Genomic DNA, 19,695 nt, shown 5'->3' with positions numbered 1-19,695 from the left:
GTGCGGTCCAACTCATCCCAAACCATCTCAATTGGGTTGAGATCGGGTGATCTGATGCAGGACTCCATCACTCTCCTTCTTGGTCAAATAGCCCTTACACAGCCTGGAGGTGTGTTTTGGGTCATTGTCCTGTTGAAAAACAAATTAAAGTTCCACTAAGTGCAAACCAGATGGGATGGCGTATCGCTGCAGAATGCTATGGTAGTCATGCTGGTTAAGTGTGCCTTGAATTCTAAATAAATCACAGACAGTGTCACCAGCAAAGCACCCCCACACCATCACACCTCCTCCACCATGCTTCACGGTGGGAACCACACATGCGGAGATCATCCGTTCACCTACTCTGCCTCTCACAAAGACACGGCAGTTGGAACCAAAAATCTCAAATTTGGACTCATCAGAACAAAGGACAGATTTCCACTGTCTAATGTCCATTGCTCGTGTTTCTTGGCCCAAGCAAGTCTCTTCTTCTTATTGGTGTCCTTTAGTAGTGGTTTCTTTGCAGCAATTCGACCATGAAGGTCTGATTCACGTAGTCTCCTCTGAACAGTTGATGTTGAGATGTGTCTGTTACTTGAACTCTGTGAAGCATTTATTTGAGCTGCAATTTCTGAGGCTGGTAACTCTAATGAACGTATCCTCTGCAGCAGAGGTTAACTCTGGGTCTTCCTTTCCTGTGGCCAGTTTCATCAAAGCGCTTAATGGTTTTTGCGACTGCACTCGAAGAAACTTTCAAAGTTCTTGAAATGTTCCAGATTGACTGACCTTCATGTCTTAAAGTAATGATGGACTGTCGTTTCTCTTTGCTTATTTGAGCTGTTCTTGCCATAATATGGACTTGGTCTTTTACCAGATAGGGCTATCTTCTGTATACCACCCATACCTTGTCACAACACAACTGATTGGCTCAAACGCATTAAGAAGGAAAGAAATTCCACAAATTAACTTTTAACAAGACACACCTGTTAATTGAAATGCATTCCAGGTGACTACCTCATGAAGCTGGTTAAGAGAATGCCAAGAGTGTGCAAAGCTGTCATTAAGGCAAAAGGTGGCTACTTTGAAGAATCTCAAATATAAAATATATTTTAATTTGTTTAACACTTTTCTGGTTACTACATGATTTCATATGTGTTATTTCATAGTTTTGATGTCTTCACTATTATTCTACAATGTAGAAAATAGTAAAAATATAGTAAAACCCTTGAATGAGTAGGTGTGTCCAACCTTTTGACTGGTACTGTGTATATATATACAGTTGAAGTCGGAAGTTTACATACACTTAGGTTGGAGTCATTCAAACTTGTTTTTCAACCACTCCACAAATTTCTTGTTAACAAACTATAGTTTTGGCAAGTCGGTTAGGGCATCTACTTTGTGCATGACACAAGTAATTTTTCCAACAATTGTTTACAGACAGATTATTTCACTTATAATTCACTGTATCACAATTCCAGTGGGTCAGAAGTTTACATACACTAAGTTGACTGTGCCTTTAAACAGCTTGGAAAATTCCAGAAAATGATGTCATGGCTTTAGAAGCTTCTGATAGGCTAATTGACATAATTTGAGTCAATTGGAGATGTACCTGTGGATCGTTTTCAAGGCCTACCTTCAAACTCAGTGCCTCTTTGCTTGACATCATGGGAAAATCAAAAATAAATCATCCAAGACCTCAGAAAATAATTGTAGACCTCCACAAGTCTGGTTCATCCTTGGGAACAATTTCCAAACGCCTGAAGGTACCATGTTCATCTGTACAAACAATAGTATGCAAGTATAAACACCATGGGACCACGCAGCCGTCATACCGCTCAGGAAGGAGACACGTTCTTTCACCTAGAGATGAACGTACTTTGGTGCGAAAAGTGCAGATCAATCCCAGAACAACAGCAAAGGACCTTGTGAAGATGCTGGAGGAAACAGGTACAAAAGTATCTATATCCACAGTAAAACAAGTCCTATATCGACAGAACCTGAAAGACCGCTCAGCAAGGAAGAAGCCACTGCTCCAAAACCGTCATAAAAAAGCCAGACTACGGTTTGCAACTGCACATGGGGACAAAGATCATACTTCTTGGAGAAATATCCTCTGGTCTGATTAAACAAAAATAGAACTGTTTGGCCATAATGACCATCGTTATGTTTGGAGGAAAAAGGGGGTTGCTTGCAAGCCGAAGAACACCATCCCAACCGTGAAGCACGGGGGAGCAGCATCATGCTGTGGGGGTGCTTTGCTGCAGGAGGGACTGGTGCGCTTCACAAAATAGATGGCATCATGAGGAAGGAAATGTATGTGGATATATTGAAGCAACATCTCAAGACATCAGTCAGGAAGTTAAAGCTTGGTCACAAATGGGTCTTCCAAATGGACAATGACCCCAAGCATACTTCCAAAGTTGTGGCAAAATGGCTTAAGGACAACAAAGTCAAGGATTTGGAGTGGCCATCACAAAGCCCTGACCTCAATCCTATAGAAAATTTGTGGGCAGAACTGAAAAAGCGTGTGCGAGCAAGGAGGCCTACAAACCTGACTCAGTTACACAGGCCAAAATTCACCCAACCTATTGTGGGAAGCTTGTGGAAGGCTACATGAAACGTTTGACCCAAGTTAAACAATTTAAAGGCAATGCTACCAAATACTAATTGAGTATATGTAAACTTCTGACCCACTGGGAATGTGATGAAAGAAATAAAAGCTGAAATAAATCATTATCTCTACTATTATTCTGACATTTCACATTCTTAAAATAAAGTGTTGATCCTAACTGACCTAAGACAGGGAATTTTTACTAGGATTAAATGTCAGGAATTGTGAAAAACAGAGTTTAAATGTATTTGCCTAAGGTGTATGTAAACTTCCGACTTCAACTGTATATATACAGCTGTGGAAAGAATTAAGAGACCACTGCAACTTTTTCTTAAATCAGCATCTCTACATGTATGACAGCCATTCCATTCCAGTGTCTGTTGAATTCCAACACAGGCACACCTCATTACACTGAATTAGGTACTGATTAGGTGATCACATGAACCAAATCTTATTTAACGAGGAAAAGTATAAAAACCACTGCTGTGGTCATCACTATCCGCTTGCAATAGGACCAGCTGGATGGCAAAAACAGTGCTAATAGTACCTCAAAAGTAATATTAATAAAAAAATAACTATTGACCATGCCAAAAGAGTTGAAAGGGAAAGTTTTGAGTGAGGAAAAGAAGGGTTCAATTCTGGCTTTACTGGCAGAGTGATACAGTGAGCGTCAGGTTGCTTCCATCCTTAAAATGTCAAAGGTCAAGCAGTAGACATTGGGGACAACAAAGCTACAGACCGGCAGAGGGCGAAAATGACTCTCTACTGACCGGGATGACCGCCAACTCATTCGAATGTCACTCAACAACCGTAGGATGACATCAAGTGACCTACAAAAAGAATGGCAAACGGCAGCTGGGGTGAAGTGCACGGCGAGGACGGTTCGAAACAGGCTCCTAGGGGCAGGGCTGAAGTCGTGCAAAGCTAGAAAAAAGCCCTTCATCAATGAGAAGCAAAGAAGAGCCAGGCTGAGGTTTGCAAAATACCATAAGGATTGAACCGTAGAGGACTGGAGTAAGGTCATCTTCTCTGATGAGTCCAATTTTCAGCTTTGCCCAACACCTGGTCATCTAATGGTTAGACGGAGACCTGGAGAGGCCTACAAGTGTTTCGCACTGTGAAATTTGGTGGAGGATCAGTGATGATCTGGAGGTGCTTCAGCAAGGCTGGAATCGGGCAGATTTGTCTTTGTGAAGGACGCATGAATCAAGCCACGTACAAGGTTGTCCTGGAAGAAAATGTGCTTCCTTTTGCTCTGACATTGTTCCCCAACTCTGAGGATTGGTTTTTCCAGCAGGACAATGCGCCATGCCACACAGCCAGGTCAATCAAGGTGTGGATGGAGGACCACCAGATCAAGACCCTGTCATGGCCAGCCCAATCTCCAGACCTGAACCACATTGAACACTTCTGGAATGTGATCAAGAGGAAGATGGATGGTCACAAGCCATTAAACAAAGTCGAGCTGCTTGAATTTTTGCGCCAGGAGTGGCATAAAGTCACCCAACATCAATGTGAAAGACTGGTGGAGAGCATGCCAAGACGCATGAAAGCTGTGATTGAAAATCAGGGTTATTCCACCAAATATTCATTTCTGAACTCTTCCTAAGTTAAAACATTACTATTGTGTTGTTTAAAAATGAACATTAACTTATTTTCTTTGCATTATTCGAGGTCTGACAACACTGCATCTTTTTTTGTTATTCTGCAAATAAATGCTCTAAATGACAATATTTTTATTTTGAATTGGGGAGAAATGTTGTCAGTAGTTTATAGAATAAAACAATAATGTTATTTTTACTCAAACACATACCTATAAATAGTAAAACCAGAGAAACTGATAATTTTGCAGTGGTCTCTTAATTTTTTCCGCAGCTGTATATATATGTGTATATAATTATATATATATATATATATTATCCTACAATTCTACACATTTTCTCATGGGGCAAATAGAAAAATTTGCAGTTTTATAGCTAATCTCATGCTATTCAACACATTTTACCATGAAGATGAGAGAAAATGTTGCTGTTTTAAAGCTAATTTCCTGCAAAAAAAAATACAATAAAAATACAGTGCCTTCGAAAGTATTCAGACCCCTTGACTTTTTCCACATTTTGTTACGTTACAGCCTTATTCTAAAATGGATTAAATAAAACAATTTCTTCAGCAATCTACACACAATACCCCATAATGACAAAACAAAAACAGGTTTTTTGACATTTTTGCAAATGTATTGAAAAAAACTACAGAAATGCCTTATTTACATAAGTATTCAGACCCTTTGCTATGAGACTCAAAATTGAGCTGAGGTGCATCCTGTTTCCATTGATCATCGTTGAGATGTTTTACCTATGGTAAATTCAATTGATTGGACATGATTTGGAAAGGCACACACCTGTCTATATAAGATCCCACAGTTGACAGTGCATGTCAGAGCAAAAACCAAGCCATGAGGTTGAAGGAATTGTCCGTAGAGCTCAGAGACAGGATTGTGTCGAGGCACAGATCTGGGGAAGGGTACCAAAACATTTCTGCAGCATTGAAGGTCCCCAAGAACACAGTGGCCTCCATCATTCTTAAATGGAAGAAGTTTGGAACCACCAAGACACTTCTTAGAGCTGGCCACCCGGCCAAACTGAGCAATCAGGGGAGAAGGGCCTTGGTCAGGGAGGTCACTCTGACTGAGCTCTAGAGTTCCTCTGTGGAGATGGGAGAACCTTCTGAAGGACAACCATCTCTGCAGCACTCCACCAATTAGGCCTTTATGGTAGAGTGGCCAGACAGAAGCCACTCCTCAGTAAAAGGCACATGACAGCCCGCTGTGGGGATGTTTTCAGCAGCAGGGACTGGGAGACTAGTCAGGATCGAGGCAAAGATGAACGGAGCAAAGTACAGAGAGATCCTTGATGAAAACATGCTCCAGGGCGCTCAGGACCTCAAACTGGGGCGAAGGTTCACTTTCAACAGGACAACTACCCTAAACACACAGCCAAAACAACGCAGGAGTGGCTTCGGGACAAGTCTCTGAATGTCCTTGAGTGGCCCAGCCAGAGCCCAGACTTGACCCGATCGAACATCCCTGGAGAGACCTGAAAATAGCTTGCAGCAACACTCCCCATCCAACCTGACAGAGCTTGAGGGGATCTGCAGAGAAGAATTGGAGAAACTCCCCAAATACAGGTGTGCCAAGCTTGTAGCGTCATACCCAAGAAGACTTGAGGCTGTAATCACTGCCAAAGGTGCTTCACCTGAGTAAAGGGTCTGAATACTTATGTAAATGTTATATTTCCATTTATTTTTTATTTTTTTGGGCAACAAATTCTACAAACCTGTTTTTTCTTTGTCATTATGGGTATTGTGTGTAGACTGATGAGGGGTAAAAAATTATTTTATCAATTTTTGAATAAGGCTGTAACCTAACAAAATGTGGAAAAAGTCAAGTATTCATACCCCTTGACCTATTCCACATTTTGTTGTGTTACAGCCTGAATTCAAAATATCTCTCACCCATCTATACACAATACCCCATAATGACAAAGTGAAAACATGTTTTTAGAAATTTGTGCAAATGTATTGAAAATGAAATACAGAAATATCTAATTAACATAAGTATTTACACCCCTGAGTCAACACATGTTAGAATCACCTTGGGCGGTGATTACAGCTGTGAGTCTTTCTGGGTAAGTCTCTAAGAGTTTTGCACACCTGGATTGTACAATATTTTCACATTATTCTTTTAAAATTCTTCAAGCTCTGTCAAGTTGGTTGTTGATCATTGCTACACAGCCATTTTCAAGTCTTGCCATAGATTTTCAAGCCGATTTAAGTTAAAACTGTAACTAGGCCACTCAGGAACATTCAATGTCATCTTGGTAAGCAACTCCAGTGTACACACTGAGTGTACAAACCATTAAGAACACCTTCCTAACATTGAGTTGCAACCCCCCTTTTGCCCTCACAAGGTGTCGAAAGCATTCCACAGGGATGCTGGCCGATGTTGACTCCAATGCTTCCCACAGCTGTGTCAAGTTGGCTTGATGTCCTTTGGGTGGTGGACCATTCTTGATACACACAGGAAATTGTTGAGCTTGAAAAACCCAGCAGCGGTACAGTTCTTGACACAAACCGGTGCGCCTGGCACTTTCTACCATACCCCATTCAAAGGCACTTAAATATTTTGTCTTGCCCATTCACCCTCTGAATGGCACACATACACAATCCATGTCTCAATTGCCTCAAGGCGCAAAAATCCTTCTTTAACCTGTCTCCTCCCCTTCATCTACACTGATTAAAGTGAATTTAACAAGTGACATCAATAAGGGATCATAGCTTTCACCTGGATTCACCTGGTCAGTCTATGTCACAGATATAGCCCCTGGTTCTCCTCAGACTTGACTGCCCTTGACCAGCACAAAAACATCCTGTGGCGTACTGCATTAGCGTCGAACAGCCCCCGCGATATGCAACTTTTTTAGGAAAGTCAGTAACCAATATACACAATCAGTTAGGAAAGCAAAGGCTAGCTTTTTCAAACAGAAATTTGCATCCTGTAGCACTAACTCCAAAAAGTTTTGGGACACTGTAAAGTCCATGGAAAATAAGAGCACCTCATTTACATTACATTTACGTCATTTAGCAGACGCTCTTATCCAGAGCGACTTACAGTTAGTGAATACATTTTTTTTTTTTATACTGGCCCCCCGTGGGAATTGAACCCACAACCCTGGCATTGCAAACGCCATGCTCTATCAACTGAGCTACATCCCTGCCGGCCATTCCTTCCCCTACCCTGGACGACGCTGGGCCAATTGTGCGCCGCCCATGAGTCTCCCGGTCGCGGCCGGCTGCGACAGAGCCTGGATGCCCACTGCACTGAGGCTAGGAAACACTGTCACCACCGATAAATCTACAATAATCGAGAATTTCAACAAGCATTTTGCTACGGCTGGCCATGCTTTCCACCTGGCTACCACTACCCCAGCCACCAGCTCTGCACCCTCCGCTGCAACTTGCCCATGCCCCCCCCCGCTTCTCCTTCACACAAATTCAGACAGCTGATGTTCTGAAAGAGCTGCAAAATCTGGACCCCTACAAATCAGCTGGGCTAGACAATCTGGACCCTTTCTTTCTAAAATTAGCCGCCAAAATTGTCGCAACGCCTATTACTAGCCTGTTCAACCTCTCTTTCGTAACGTCTGAGATCCCCAGAGATTGGAAAGCTGCCGCGGTCATCCCCCTCTTCAAAGGGGGTGACACTCTAGATCCAAACTGTTACAGACCTATATCCATCTTGCCCTGCCTTTCGAAAGTATTTGAATGCCAAGTTAACAAACAGATCACCGACCATTTCGAATCCCACCGTACCTTCTCCGCTATGCAATCCGGTTTCCGAGATGGTCATGGGTGCACCTCAGCCACGCTCAAGGTCCTAAACGATATTATAACCGCGATCGATAAAAGACAGTACTGCGCAGCCGTCTTCATCGACCTGGCCAAGGCTTTCGACTCTGTCAACCACCGCATTCTTATTGGCAGACTAAATAGCCTTGGTTTCTCTAATCACTGCCTCGCCTGGTTCACCAACTACTTCTCAGATAGAGTTCAATGTGTCAAATCGGAGGGCCTGTTGTCTGGACCTCTGGCCGTCTCTATGGGGGTACCACAGGGTTCAATTCTCGGGCCGACTCTATTCTCTGTGTATATCAATGATGTCGCTCTTGCTGCTGGTGACGCTCGGATCCACCTCTATGTGGACGACACCATTTTGTATACATCTGGCCCTTCATTGGACACTGTGTTAACAAACCTCCAAACGAGCTTCAACGCCATACAACACTCCTTCCGTAGCCTCCAACTGCTCTTAAACACTAGTAAAACTAAATGCATGCTCTTCAACCGAACGCTGCTTGCACCCGCCCGCCCGACTAGAATCACTACTCTCGGCGGGTCTGACCTAGAGTATGTGGACAACTACAAATACCTAGGTGTCTGGTTAGACTGTAAACTCTCCTTCCAGACTCACATTAAGCATCTCCAATCAAAAGTTAGATCTAGAATCGGCTTCCTATTTCGCAACAAAGCCTCCTTCACTCATGCTGCCAAACATGCCCTCGTAAAACTGACTATCCTACCAATCCTTGACTTTGGCGATGTAATTTACAAAATAGCCTCCAACCCTCTACTCAGCAAATTGGATGTAGTCTATCACAGTGCCATCCGTTTTGTCACCAAAGCCCCATATACTACCCACCATTGTGACCTGTACGCTCTTGTTGGCTGGCCCTCACTACATATTCGTCGCCAAACCCACTGGCTCCAGGTCATCTATAAATCACTGCTAGGCAAATCCCTGTCTTATCTTAGCTCACTGGTCACCATAGCAACACCCACCCGCAGTCTGTGCTCCAGCAGTTATATCTTGCTGGTCATCCCCAAAGCCAACACCTCCTTTGGCCGCCATTCCTTCCAGTTCTCTGCTGCCAATGACTGGAACTAACTGCAAAAATCTCTGAAGCTGGAGACTCTTATCTCCCTCACTAACTTTAAGCGTCAGTTGTCAGAGCAGTTTACCGATCACTGCACCTGTACACAGCCATTCTGAAATTAGCCCACCCAACTACCTCATCCCCATATTGTTATTTATTTTGCTAATTTCCACCCCAGTATCTCTATTTGCACATCATCTTTTGCACATCTATCATTCCAGTGTTAATACGAAATTGTAACTATTTTGCACTATGGCATATTTATTGCCTTACCTCCATAACTTACTACATTCGCACACACTGTATATATATTTTCTGTTGTATTTTTGACTTTATGTTTTGTTTACCCCATATATAACTCTGTGTTGTTGTTTTTATCGCACTGCTTTGCTTTATCTTGGCCAGGTCGCAGTTGTAAATGAGAACTTGTTCTCAACTGGCTTACCTGGTTAAATAAAGGTGAAATAATAAATAAATACAAATAAAAAAGAGCAGGTGTTCTTAATGTTGTGTACACTCAGTGTATTTGGCCTTGTGTTTTAGGTTATTGTCCTGCTGAAAGGTTAATTTGTCTCCCAGTGTCTTTTGGAAAGCAGACTGAACCAGTTTTCCTCTAGGATTTTTGCTATGCTTAGCTCTATTCCGTTTCTTTTTATCCTACAAAGCTCCCTAGTCTTTGCCGATGACGAGCATACCCATAACATGATGCAGCCACCACCATGCTTGAAAATATAAAGAGTGGTACTCAGTGATGTGTTGTGTTGGATTTGCCCCAAACATAAGGCTTTGCATTCAGGATGTAAAGTTAATTTCTTAGCCAATTTTTTGGGGAGTTTTACTTTAGTGCCTTGTTGCAAACAAGATGCATGTTTTGGAATATTTGTATTCTGTACAGGCTTCCTTCTTTTCACTCTGTCATTTAGGTTAGTATTAAGGAGTAACTAAAATGTTGTTGATCCATCCTCAGTTTTCTCCTATCACAGCCATTAAACACTAACTGTTTTAAAGTCACCATTGGCCTCATGGTGAAATCCCTGAGTGGTTAGGAAGGACGACTGTATCTTTGTAGTGTCTGGGTGTATTGATACACCATCCAAAGTGTAATTCATAAATTCACCATGCTCAAAGGGATATTCAATGTCTGCGTTTTAAATTTTTTACCCATCTACCAATGGGTACCCCTCATTGCATTGGAAAACTTCCCTGGTCTTTGTAGTTGAGTCTGTGTTTGAAATTCACTGCTCGACTGAAGGACCTTACAGATAATTGTATGTGTGGGGTACAGATATGAGGTAGTCATAAAAATATAATGTTAAACACTATTACTGCACACAGAGTGAGTCCATGCAACTTATTATGTGACTTGTTAAGCACATTTTTACTCCTGAATTTATTTAGACTTGTCATAACAAAGGGATTGAATACTTATTGGCTCAAGACATTTCAGCTTTTCATTTTTCCAAAAACATAATTCCACTTTGACATTATGGGGTATTGTGTGTAGGCCAGTGACACAAAATCTCAATTTAAACCATTTTAAATTCAGGCTGTAACACAACAAAATGTGGAAAAAGTCAAAGGCTGGGAATACTTTCTGAAGGCACTGTATTGCCGTGGGGCAGAGAGAAAAATATGCAGTTTTATAGATAATCTCATAATATTCTACACATTTTGCAATGAGGCTGAGAGAATTTTGTATTTTTAAAGCAGATTTCCTGCTGAGAGAAAATGTGCAGTTTTACAGCTAATTTCCTGTCATTCTAAAAATGTTTTGCCATGGTTTATGACGTGTTCAAAAACTAAAGTGTGAGTGTGTGTGTGTGGACGTGTATTCTAGGGGCCCTGGTGGGGGTAGACCTTGGCCAAATCCTCCAAACGCCAACTCGGTGAGTAAAGAAAAACAGTATAACACAACCACCAAGACAGATACCTAAATACACCATTATTACAATAAAACAATAAATGTCCATACATTTCTCGCAGAGAGGGTTTGAATAAAGAAAAATTTTCTTCTCTCTCTCCCACCCCCTCTCTGTCTATAGATCCCCTACTCCTCTGCGTCTCCAGGGAGTTATGTGGTATGTGACTGGAAGTTGGTTGTCTGTATTTGCCTGTTAGTTACAGGGCAGTATAGGGAGTATTGTGTTTATAGCTATTAAGAGCATTGTATTGTTGGTGTGTTGTAGCTGTGATGTATCAGAGGCATTCATCTCCCCATTATCAACTCTCATTTTAGGGTCCGCCAGGAGGAGGGGGGCCACCTGGTACTCCAATAATGCCCAGCCCAGCAGGTAGTGTGTGTGTTTGTGTGTGTGTTTGAGTCTTGTTAGTTGCTGACCGGGAGGGGAAACGCAATTGACGTCACGTTGATATCTACGATTTAGACAGAGCTAAGTCATATTTACTCACCTAAGGCATCATTGGATCTTCTTGTATTTGAATCTTTGCACTGCGTAGGTCTATGGTATCTGGCGTCCCTAGGCCTTGACCTGAGTGTGGCACAATGGATGTGTGTGTGGGGTTACAAGGACAGGGATACATTCACAATGTTACAAACTGACTTAAGCCATTTGGTCCGTGAAACTATTTAGCTGTTTATATCTGGCCTAATGTGTAACGTAATGCTTTACCTGAAGTCAGTTGCCAATTTGGCCAGTAGTATGTTAAAGTTTCTACATTTTAGTCATTTAGCAGACGCTCTTATCCATGCGTGTGTGTGTATGCGTGTGTGTATGCGTGTGTGTGAGTGTATACATATGTACAGTAAACTGTATGTAATGGTTCTTATGTTTTTTGAGCGGTTATTATTGCACCTATGGGTCTGCTTCCCATTGTTTCCTGTCAGACTCAACTAACTCTGGTGACAACATGTACACCCTGATCAACACAGTCCCTCCTGGTGGAAACAGACCAAATGTAAGACAACTCATTCATTATTATCTCTGTGTGTGTGCGTGTGCGCGGCATGCGTGTTTCTGTGTGTGTATTCAACTGTGTTTAACTGTGTGCTTGTGTTTGGTGCTAAGTTCCCAATGGGTCCAGGTGCAGACGGTCCAATGGGAGGGATGGCAGGAATGGAGCCACATCACATGAACGGGTCGCTAGGTAACACTTACAAACATACACACGCACATACGCTTTGAGCTTGTTCTTAACTCACTATACTAGTCTTGTGAAGAGCAAGTTTATGTGTTTGCTGGACTGTATAGTAATGTCCTTCTAATTTTTGTCACCTTCTGTCTCTCAAACAACCAGGGTCTGGAGACATGGACAGCCTCCCTAAGGTAAGAGAAGAGTCCAACTCAACCCAAACCATCAGTCACCAGCAAATCAGTCATATCTGTCAATCAATTTTCAGACAGAATTAAGTGTTTCACAACACGTTGTAGTGATTAGCCTGTATTTGTATGTGGTTGAAATATTGGTACTACCGTTAATTGTTCATCTGCCCTATATAGTATGGTATGGTATGGTATGTATAGATATTTGATACATGATATTTCTGTGTTTTGTGGTTGGTCCTGATCAGAACTCTCCTGGTAACCTGAGTCTGAGTAACCAGCCGGGGACCCCCAGAGAGGATGGAGAGATGGGTGGCAACTTCCTCAACCCCTTTCAGAACGAGAGCGTGAGTTCATACCCACACCCTCACTCAAATGGCTGCTCACTGACACATGTTATTGGTAGAATATCTGTATGATGAAGACTGTTTTGTATAACTCTGACTGATTAACTGTAAGAGGTTATTCAAAGTGCCAGCGACAAATTAAATTAGGCCTATAGGTACATTTTCTAGCAGTAGGCCTAAAGATTATAATTTTTTACCAACTTTCACTAAAGCCTACAAATTATATACTGTTAGTGTATAGTGTTGATAATACATAAAAATAATGGCCTAAACACTGAAGTTCTCCAATACATACCAACACAATGTTTCACCAACCACCTCAGGTATGTGTAGGGGCATTTCAGTGTGTGTGCCCTATTTGTTCACATTGGTGGTGGGCACCAATATCAATAATTCGGTATGATATCGATATCCTTTGATATCGATATGAGCAAGGCATCTTGTGATATCGGTTTATCCTTGCTGTTAACCTACACTATTATGTAAAAGATCATACATACTACTCCTGCAGGCACAAAACCCTCTCATTGGCTCTCAACTTACCATATTTAACTGCCTGCTAATGGGCCATCAACAGGATCTCCCATTGTATTTAAACTGGTTGGGTAGGTTAGGCCCCAAGAACATTCACACCTGGTCCAATGGGCAATCATCAAGCAGTTGTCTGAACTTTACAAACCGTGGAAGTGAAGTGAAGTCGATACATTATTTGTGTTTTGCTTCATAGGAGTATGGATGTGCGTTTGGCAGCAGTTAGCCTGGCGGTTAGTGCGTTGGAACAGTAACCGAAAGGTTGCTAGTTCGAATCTCAGAGCCAACAAGGTGAAAAATCTCTCGATGTGCCCTTCAGCAAGGCACTTAACCCTAAATGGACCCCAATCTCTGAGGGTGTCTCAGGGAGAGTTGGGATATGCAAATAACACATTTCCAATTCACAAATGCGTATTAATACACACTTGTACATGTGTGAAATATGACAAATATAAGAACACACCAAATTATTATGTATTGATCATATTTCCATGTCTCTCTCTCTGTTTCTCTCTGCAGTATTCTCCAAACATGACCATGAGTGTGTGAAGGCTCCACCAGCTGGTCAGTTAGTGGTGTGGATTGGTGGAAAACACAGAGACAGGATGTGATGTCATCTAAGCTCAGTGGCTCTTCCTCTCTGTGATATCCCTACCAGGACAGTGGACACTGGCCTCTCTCTATCTGTGTTTGGTCTCTTCTTTTCTTCTGTGTCCTCTCCATTTTACATTTGTGACCGTCTGCTTCGTTCATCAACACCTACCATCAGAGACTGTATAAAGGAACCTAAATAAAACATCTCTGAATATTTATAAATGTATGTCACTGCACACTCTCAGTTGTGCTAAGTCTGCTAACACAGACATATGTACCATGATCCACCATCTTGTGGAAAAGAAACTGAAAACCCTCAAGTGTAAAGAAATCCGAGAGGATAGCTTTCTGGCCTGTCTCCCCACATGCAGTCGTTATATGTTTTGAGATTTGATGGACATTATGGCAACCACCGTCTATAATTTGGATTAATTATATTGAGATGGCATTGGATACACAACAACCTGAGATAAAGCCTATGTGGAACTGGGCAACAGCTTCAGTGATTTGAGATTTTGGTCCCACAGTGAACATTCACCAAGAGCTCTTATTTTAATTTCACCTCCATACACTTGGATTTGATGTGCTATGTTGACTGCACAGAGAGAGGGAGATAAAATAGTGAATTAGATATGAGACATAAATGCAGATATCATTCTTATATCTATGTCTTGACCACGAGCATCAACACCTACAAAACAAATAGAGATTCACCAATCTAACGATTACACATCTGACATAGAGAGAAGAGAGAATTAAAGTGGTTGGTTTTCTGCCTTGTCAAAATGATGCAATGTCTGTTATGATTATTCAATTAATGCAAAACTGTAGATTTTTTTGGAACACCTGCCTTGAGGAGATAGGGACATGGATAAAGCAAAACTTCCTTCAACTGAACAGAAGCAAAACCGAGGCCCTACTTGTTGGCACCCCCCACCAGGTCCTTCACTCACCAATAACACACCTCACCACTGCAGGACAGAACATCCCTCTCTCCCCCTCAGTTTCCAATCTGGGTGTAAAGCTTGATTCCTCCCAGACCTTTGACAGCCAGATCAAACAATTGTGTAAAGCCAAGCATCATTCTATCACCTCAATAACATTGTCAAACTGCGTCCTACCCTCACTCAGTCTGACGCAGAAAAGCTTGTCCATGCCATTATCTCCTCAAGGCTGGACTACTGCAACACACTCTTCATCAGGATCCCTGGCAGCGCTGCCAGGATCCTGATGAGAGTGCGGAAACACCATCACCCCATCCTGGCATCTCTGCACTGGCTCCCCATCTCATTCCGGATTGAATTCAAAACCCTCCTGCTTATTTCAAAGAACTGTTCTCCCTCCATAACCCCACCCGCACCATCAGGTCAAGCGATAGCCTGCTCCTCCACGCCCCCAGGACCAAGCTCCGTTCCTTGGGGGATCAGGCTTTCAGCTTGACCACCCCCCAGACTCTGGAATGCCTCCATGACCACCTGAAGGCACCACAGACTCTGGGCTCCTTTAAAACGGGCCTAAAGACCTTTCACTTTAGGAAGGCTTTCTGTTGATAGCTGTGCTCCTTGGTGTCCTTGTCCCTTGTAGTGTTAGCTGTGTTCTTTGTGTCAGTTGCCCTGTCTAGTTGTGTCCATTTGGTTTTATATTTTTTATTTTATGCACTTTTAGATTACTCTGTATAATGAAAAGCGCTTTACAAATATAAACAATTATTTAGATTGAATGAAAAAGGAAGACAGAAACTGCAGCAATGGTTGACAATGGTTGGAGAGGGTTTTGTGTGAAGGTCCAATGCAGTCGTTTTTATCTCAATATCAAATCATTTCTGGGTAACAATTAAGTACCTTACTTTGATTGTTTTCAAATTAAAATCAATTTAAAATCTAGTTTTTGACTGCATTGGGCCTTTAAAAACATGCAGTTAAATCATTCTCTTAATTTATTATTGTCATCCGGACAAACTGTGATCTTAATGTATTTTGGAGAGTTTGTGTGGAGGTGAAATACAGTAGGTGTATTTTGTATTGTTTTAAACCTAATCATTAGTCCATGTTAGATTATTATGATATTATTTAGAAGTGGATTTACTACTCCCTCCCATACGTCTACCTGTAAAGCTCACAAATCTATCTCCTCTACGTTTTATGTATTTTATCTTACAAATGGACAGAAAGAGAGAAAGAAAGAGAGAGGGGATGATGAACTAGAGGACACCAGTACAGAGGCTTTTGTTTTCATGTTAGTTCGAAGTCACAAATGTAAATACTGAAAGATACATTTGTAAATTTGAACTTTCCAAAAATGTTATTCCAAATGTTTGGTTATGTTTGTTTCCATTTTTGATGTGTTCATTTTCTTTCTTCTTTTTTCTTTTACCTTGTGTTATGTTTTGTAAATACATAGAAATATAAGTACTACATGGGTTTTGAATATGCTGGTATAAAGCTTATCTTCTCTCATTCAAAATGTTGATTCCTTGTCTGTATGTGTTTGTGTAGGCTATGCCCACTGGGGACACCACATCATTTCAACGTGGAAATGTGGGTAATATTTGGTTGACCCACTCCAGAAGTTTGTTGAATTCCCAATGTGCTATCACTATGCTCTTAATCATCTAAAACACAACCAAATTACAATGGAAAAACAATGTCAGATTTGTGGTTTAGTTGTCATCTAAATGTGTTATTACTGCGCTTTCAAGCATTTAAAAGCACAACAAAGTTCAAATGGGAATACTACACTGAACAAAAATATAAATGCAACATGTAAAGTTTTAGTCCCATTTTTCATGAGCTGAAATAAAAGATCCCAGAGATTTTCCATATGCACAAAAAGCTTATTTCTCTCAAATGTTGTGCACAAATTTGTTCACATCCCTGTTAGTTAGCATTTCTCCTTTGCCAAGATAATCCGTCCATCTGACAGGTGTGGCATATCAAGAAGCTGATTAAACAGCATGATCATTACACAGGTGCACCTTGTGCGGGGGACAATAAAAGGCCACTAAAATGTGCAGTTTTGTCACACAACACAATGCCACAGATGTCTCAAGTTTTGAGGGAGTGGGCAATTGGCATGCTGACTGCAGGAATGTCCACCAGAGCGGTTGCCAGATAATTGAATGTTAATTTCTCTACCATTAGCCTCCTCCAACGTTGTTTTAGAGAATTTGGCAGTACGTCCAACCGGCCTCACAACCGCAGACCACATGTATGGCGTCGTGTGGGCGAGCGGTTTGCTGATGTCAGCGTTGTGAACAGAGTGCCCCATGGTGGCGGGGTTATGGTATGGGCAGGCATAAACTATGGACAACGAACACAATTGCATTTTATTGATGGCAATTTGAATGCAAAGAGATACCGTGACGAGATCGTGAGGCCTATTGTCGTGCCATTAATCCGCTGCCATAACCTCATGTTTCAGCATGATAATGCACAGCCCCATGTCGCAAGGATCTGTACACAATTCCTGGAAGCTGAAAATGTCCCAGTTCTTCCATGGCCTTCATACTCACCAGACGTCACCCATTGAGCATGTTTGGGATGCTCTGGATTGAAGTGTACAACAGCGTGTTCCAGTTCCCGCCAATATCCAGCAACTTCACACAACAATTGAAGAGGAGTGGGACAACATTCCACAGGCCACAATCAACAGCCTGATCAACTCTATGCGAAGGATATGTCGTTCTGCATAAGACAAATGGTGGTCACACCAGATACTGACTGGTTTTCTGATCCACGCCCTGAACTTTTTTAAAGGTACAGTATCTGTGACCAACAGATGCATATCTGTATTCCCAGTCATGTGAAATCCATAGATTAGGGCCTAATGAATGTATTTAAATTTACTGATTTCCTTATATGAACTGTAACTCAGTAAAATCTTTGAAATTGTTGCATGTTGCGTTTATATTTTTGTTCAGTGTATGTCAGATATTTTGTATTTATACAGCAACTTAATGTGTTTCACTGTGCTTCATCTAATAGCACAACCAAAGACATGGATTGCAGTTAAGATTATATTAAAAGTACATAGTGCAAGTGATCAATGCTGTTCAAGATTCTGCGCAGATTATTTTAGCAATTGTGAAGATCTACACAGACCTGCGACCTTTGCATGCTATCTTGAACATGCAAAATGTGGCCATGGATGTGTTACTCATTTTAAGATTGAATAAATACTGTTACATTAGTTTGTAAAATAGCCTTAACTTTAGGCTATTTACTGTATTACAAAATTATTATTGAATTGTGTTTGGTTGACAACGCAGACAAATATTACAATTTAAAGGATATCTAATGCTTGGATAGTTTCATTTGAGCCACTGGCTTAATCCTATTCTTTAACTTTTATTTTTGGTTTAGTTGGAGACGTGAATCCATGGATGAGTAACAATCCAACATGTACGTACAGTGCCTTCAGAAAGTATTCATACCCCTTGACTTATTCCACATTTTGTTGTGTTACAGCCTGAATTCAAAATGGATTAAATATATGTTTTTCCTCACCCATAATAACAAAGTGAAAACATGTTTTAGAAATGTTAGCAAATTTATTGCAAATGAAATTCCATAAGTATTCACACCCCTGAGTCAATACATGTTAGAATCACCTTTGGCAGCGATTACAGCTGTGAGTCTTTCTGGGGTAAGCACACCTGGATTGTACAATATTTGCACATTATTATTTTAAAAATTCTTCAAGCTTTGTCAAGTTGGTTGTTGATCATTGCTAGCCAGACATGATCAAGTCTTCCCATACATTTTCAAGACGATTTAAGTCAAAACTTTAAGTAGGCCACTCAGCAACATTCAACGTCGTCTTGGTAAACAACTCCAGTGTATATTTGGCCTTGTGTTTTAGGTTATTGTCCTGGTGCATTTGTCTCCCAGTGTCTGTTGGAAAAGCAGACTGAACCAGCTTTTCCTCTAAGATTTTTCCTGTGCTTAGCTCTATTCCGTTTCTTTTTATCCCAAAAAGAAAACTCCCTAGTCCTTGCCAATGACAAGCACACCCATAACATGATGCAGCCACCACCATGCTTGAAGATATGGAGAGTGGTACTCAGTTATGTGTTGTGTTGGATTTGCCCCAAACATAACACTTTGTTTTCAGGACATAAAGTTAATTTCTTCGCCATTTTACTTTAGTTCCTTATTGCAAACAGGATGCATGTTTTGGAATATTTTCATTGTGTACAGGCTTCCTTCTTTTCACTCTGTCGTTTAGGTTAATATTGTGGAGTAACTACAATGTTGTTGATCCTTTCTCAGTTTTCTCCTATCACAGTCATTAAACTCTGTAACTATTTTAAAGTCACCATTGGCCTGAGCGGTTTTCTTCCTCTCCGGCAACTGAGTTAGGAAGGACGCCTGTATCTTTGTAATGACTGGGTGTATTGATACACCATCCAAAGTGCAATTAATAACTTCTGCATGCTCAAAGGGATATTCAATGTCTGCATTTTTTATTTTGACCCATCTACCAATATGTGCCCTCTTTTGCGGGGCATTGGAAAACCTCCCTGGTCTTTTTAGTTGAGTCTGTGTTTGAAATTCACTGCTCGACTGAAGGACCTTACAGATAATTGTATGTGTAGGGTACAGAGATGAGGTAGTCATTAAAAAATCATATTAAACACTATTATTGCACACAGAGTGAGTCCATGCACCTTATTATGTGACGTGTTAAGCACATTTTTACTACTGAAATTATTTTGGCTTTTCATTTTTTATTAATTTGGAAAAATGTCTTTAAACATAATTCCAATTCGACATTAATAGGGGATTTTGTGTAGGCCAGTGACACAAAATCTCAATTTAATCAATTTTAAATTCAGGCTGTAACACCACAAAATGTGGAAAAAG

The 19,695-nt window shown here is 41.2% G+C and overlaps 1 protein-coding gene across 1 annotated transcript in view; it reads left to right on the top strand.

Moving 5' to 3' along the window:
• LOC311145119 (single-stranded DNA-binding protein 2) overlaps positions 1–16,290 on the top strand; it is a 98,721-nt gene extending 82,431 nt beyond the window's left edge. Inside the window, exons 10-17 of the mRNA XM_084181311.1 lie at positions 10,916–10,964; positions 11,121–11,156; positions 11,315–11,369; positions 11,924–11,994; positions 12,105–12,183; positions 12,334–12,362; positions 12,608–12,706; positions 13,757–16,290. Of these exons, the coding sequence (XP_084037437.1) occupies positions 10,916–10,964; positions 11,121–11,156; positions 11,315–11,369; positions 11,924–11,994; positions 12,105–12,183; positions 12,334–12,362; positions 12,608–12,706; positions 13,757–13,786 (448 nt within the window). The 3' untranslated portion in view covers positions 13,787–16,290. The remainder of the gene's footprint in view (positions 1–10,915; positions 10,965–11,120; positions 11,157–11,314; positions 11,370–11,923; positions 11,995–12,104; positions 12,184–12,333; positions 12,363–12,607; positions 12,707–13,756) is intronic.
• Positions 16,291–19,695: the final 3,405 nt, after the last annotated feature.

This window comes from Coregonus lavaretus (assembly GCF_964263955.1).
Source record: "Coregonus lavaretus genome assembly, chromosome: 17".
Taxonomy (NCBI): Eukaryota; Metazoa; Chordata; class Actinopteri; order Salmoniformes; family Salmonidae; genus Coregonus; species Coregonus lavaretus.
Note: the sequence above shows the minus strand (reverse complement) of the source record. Positions and strands in the feature narration are given on the sequence as shown.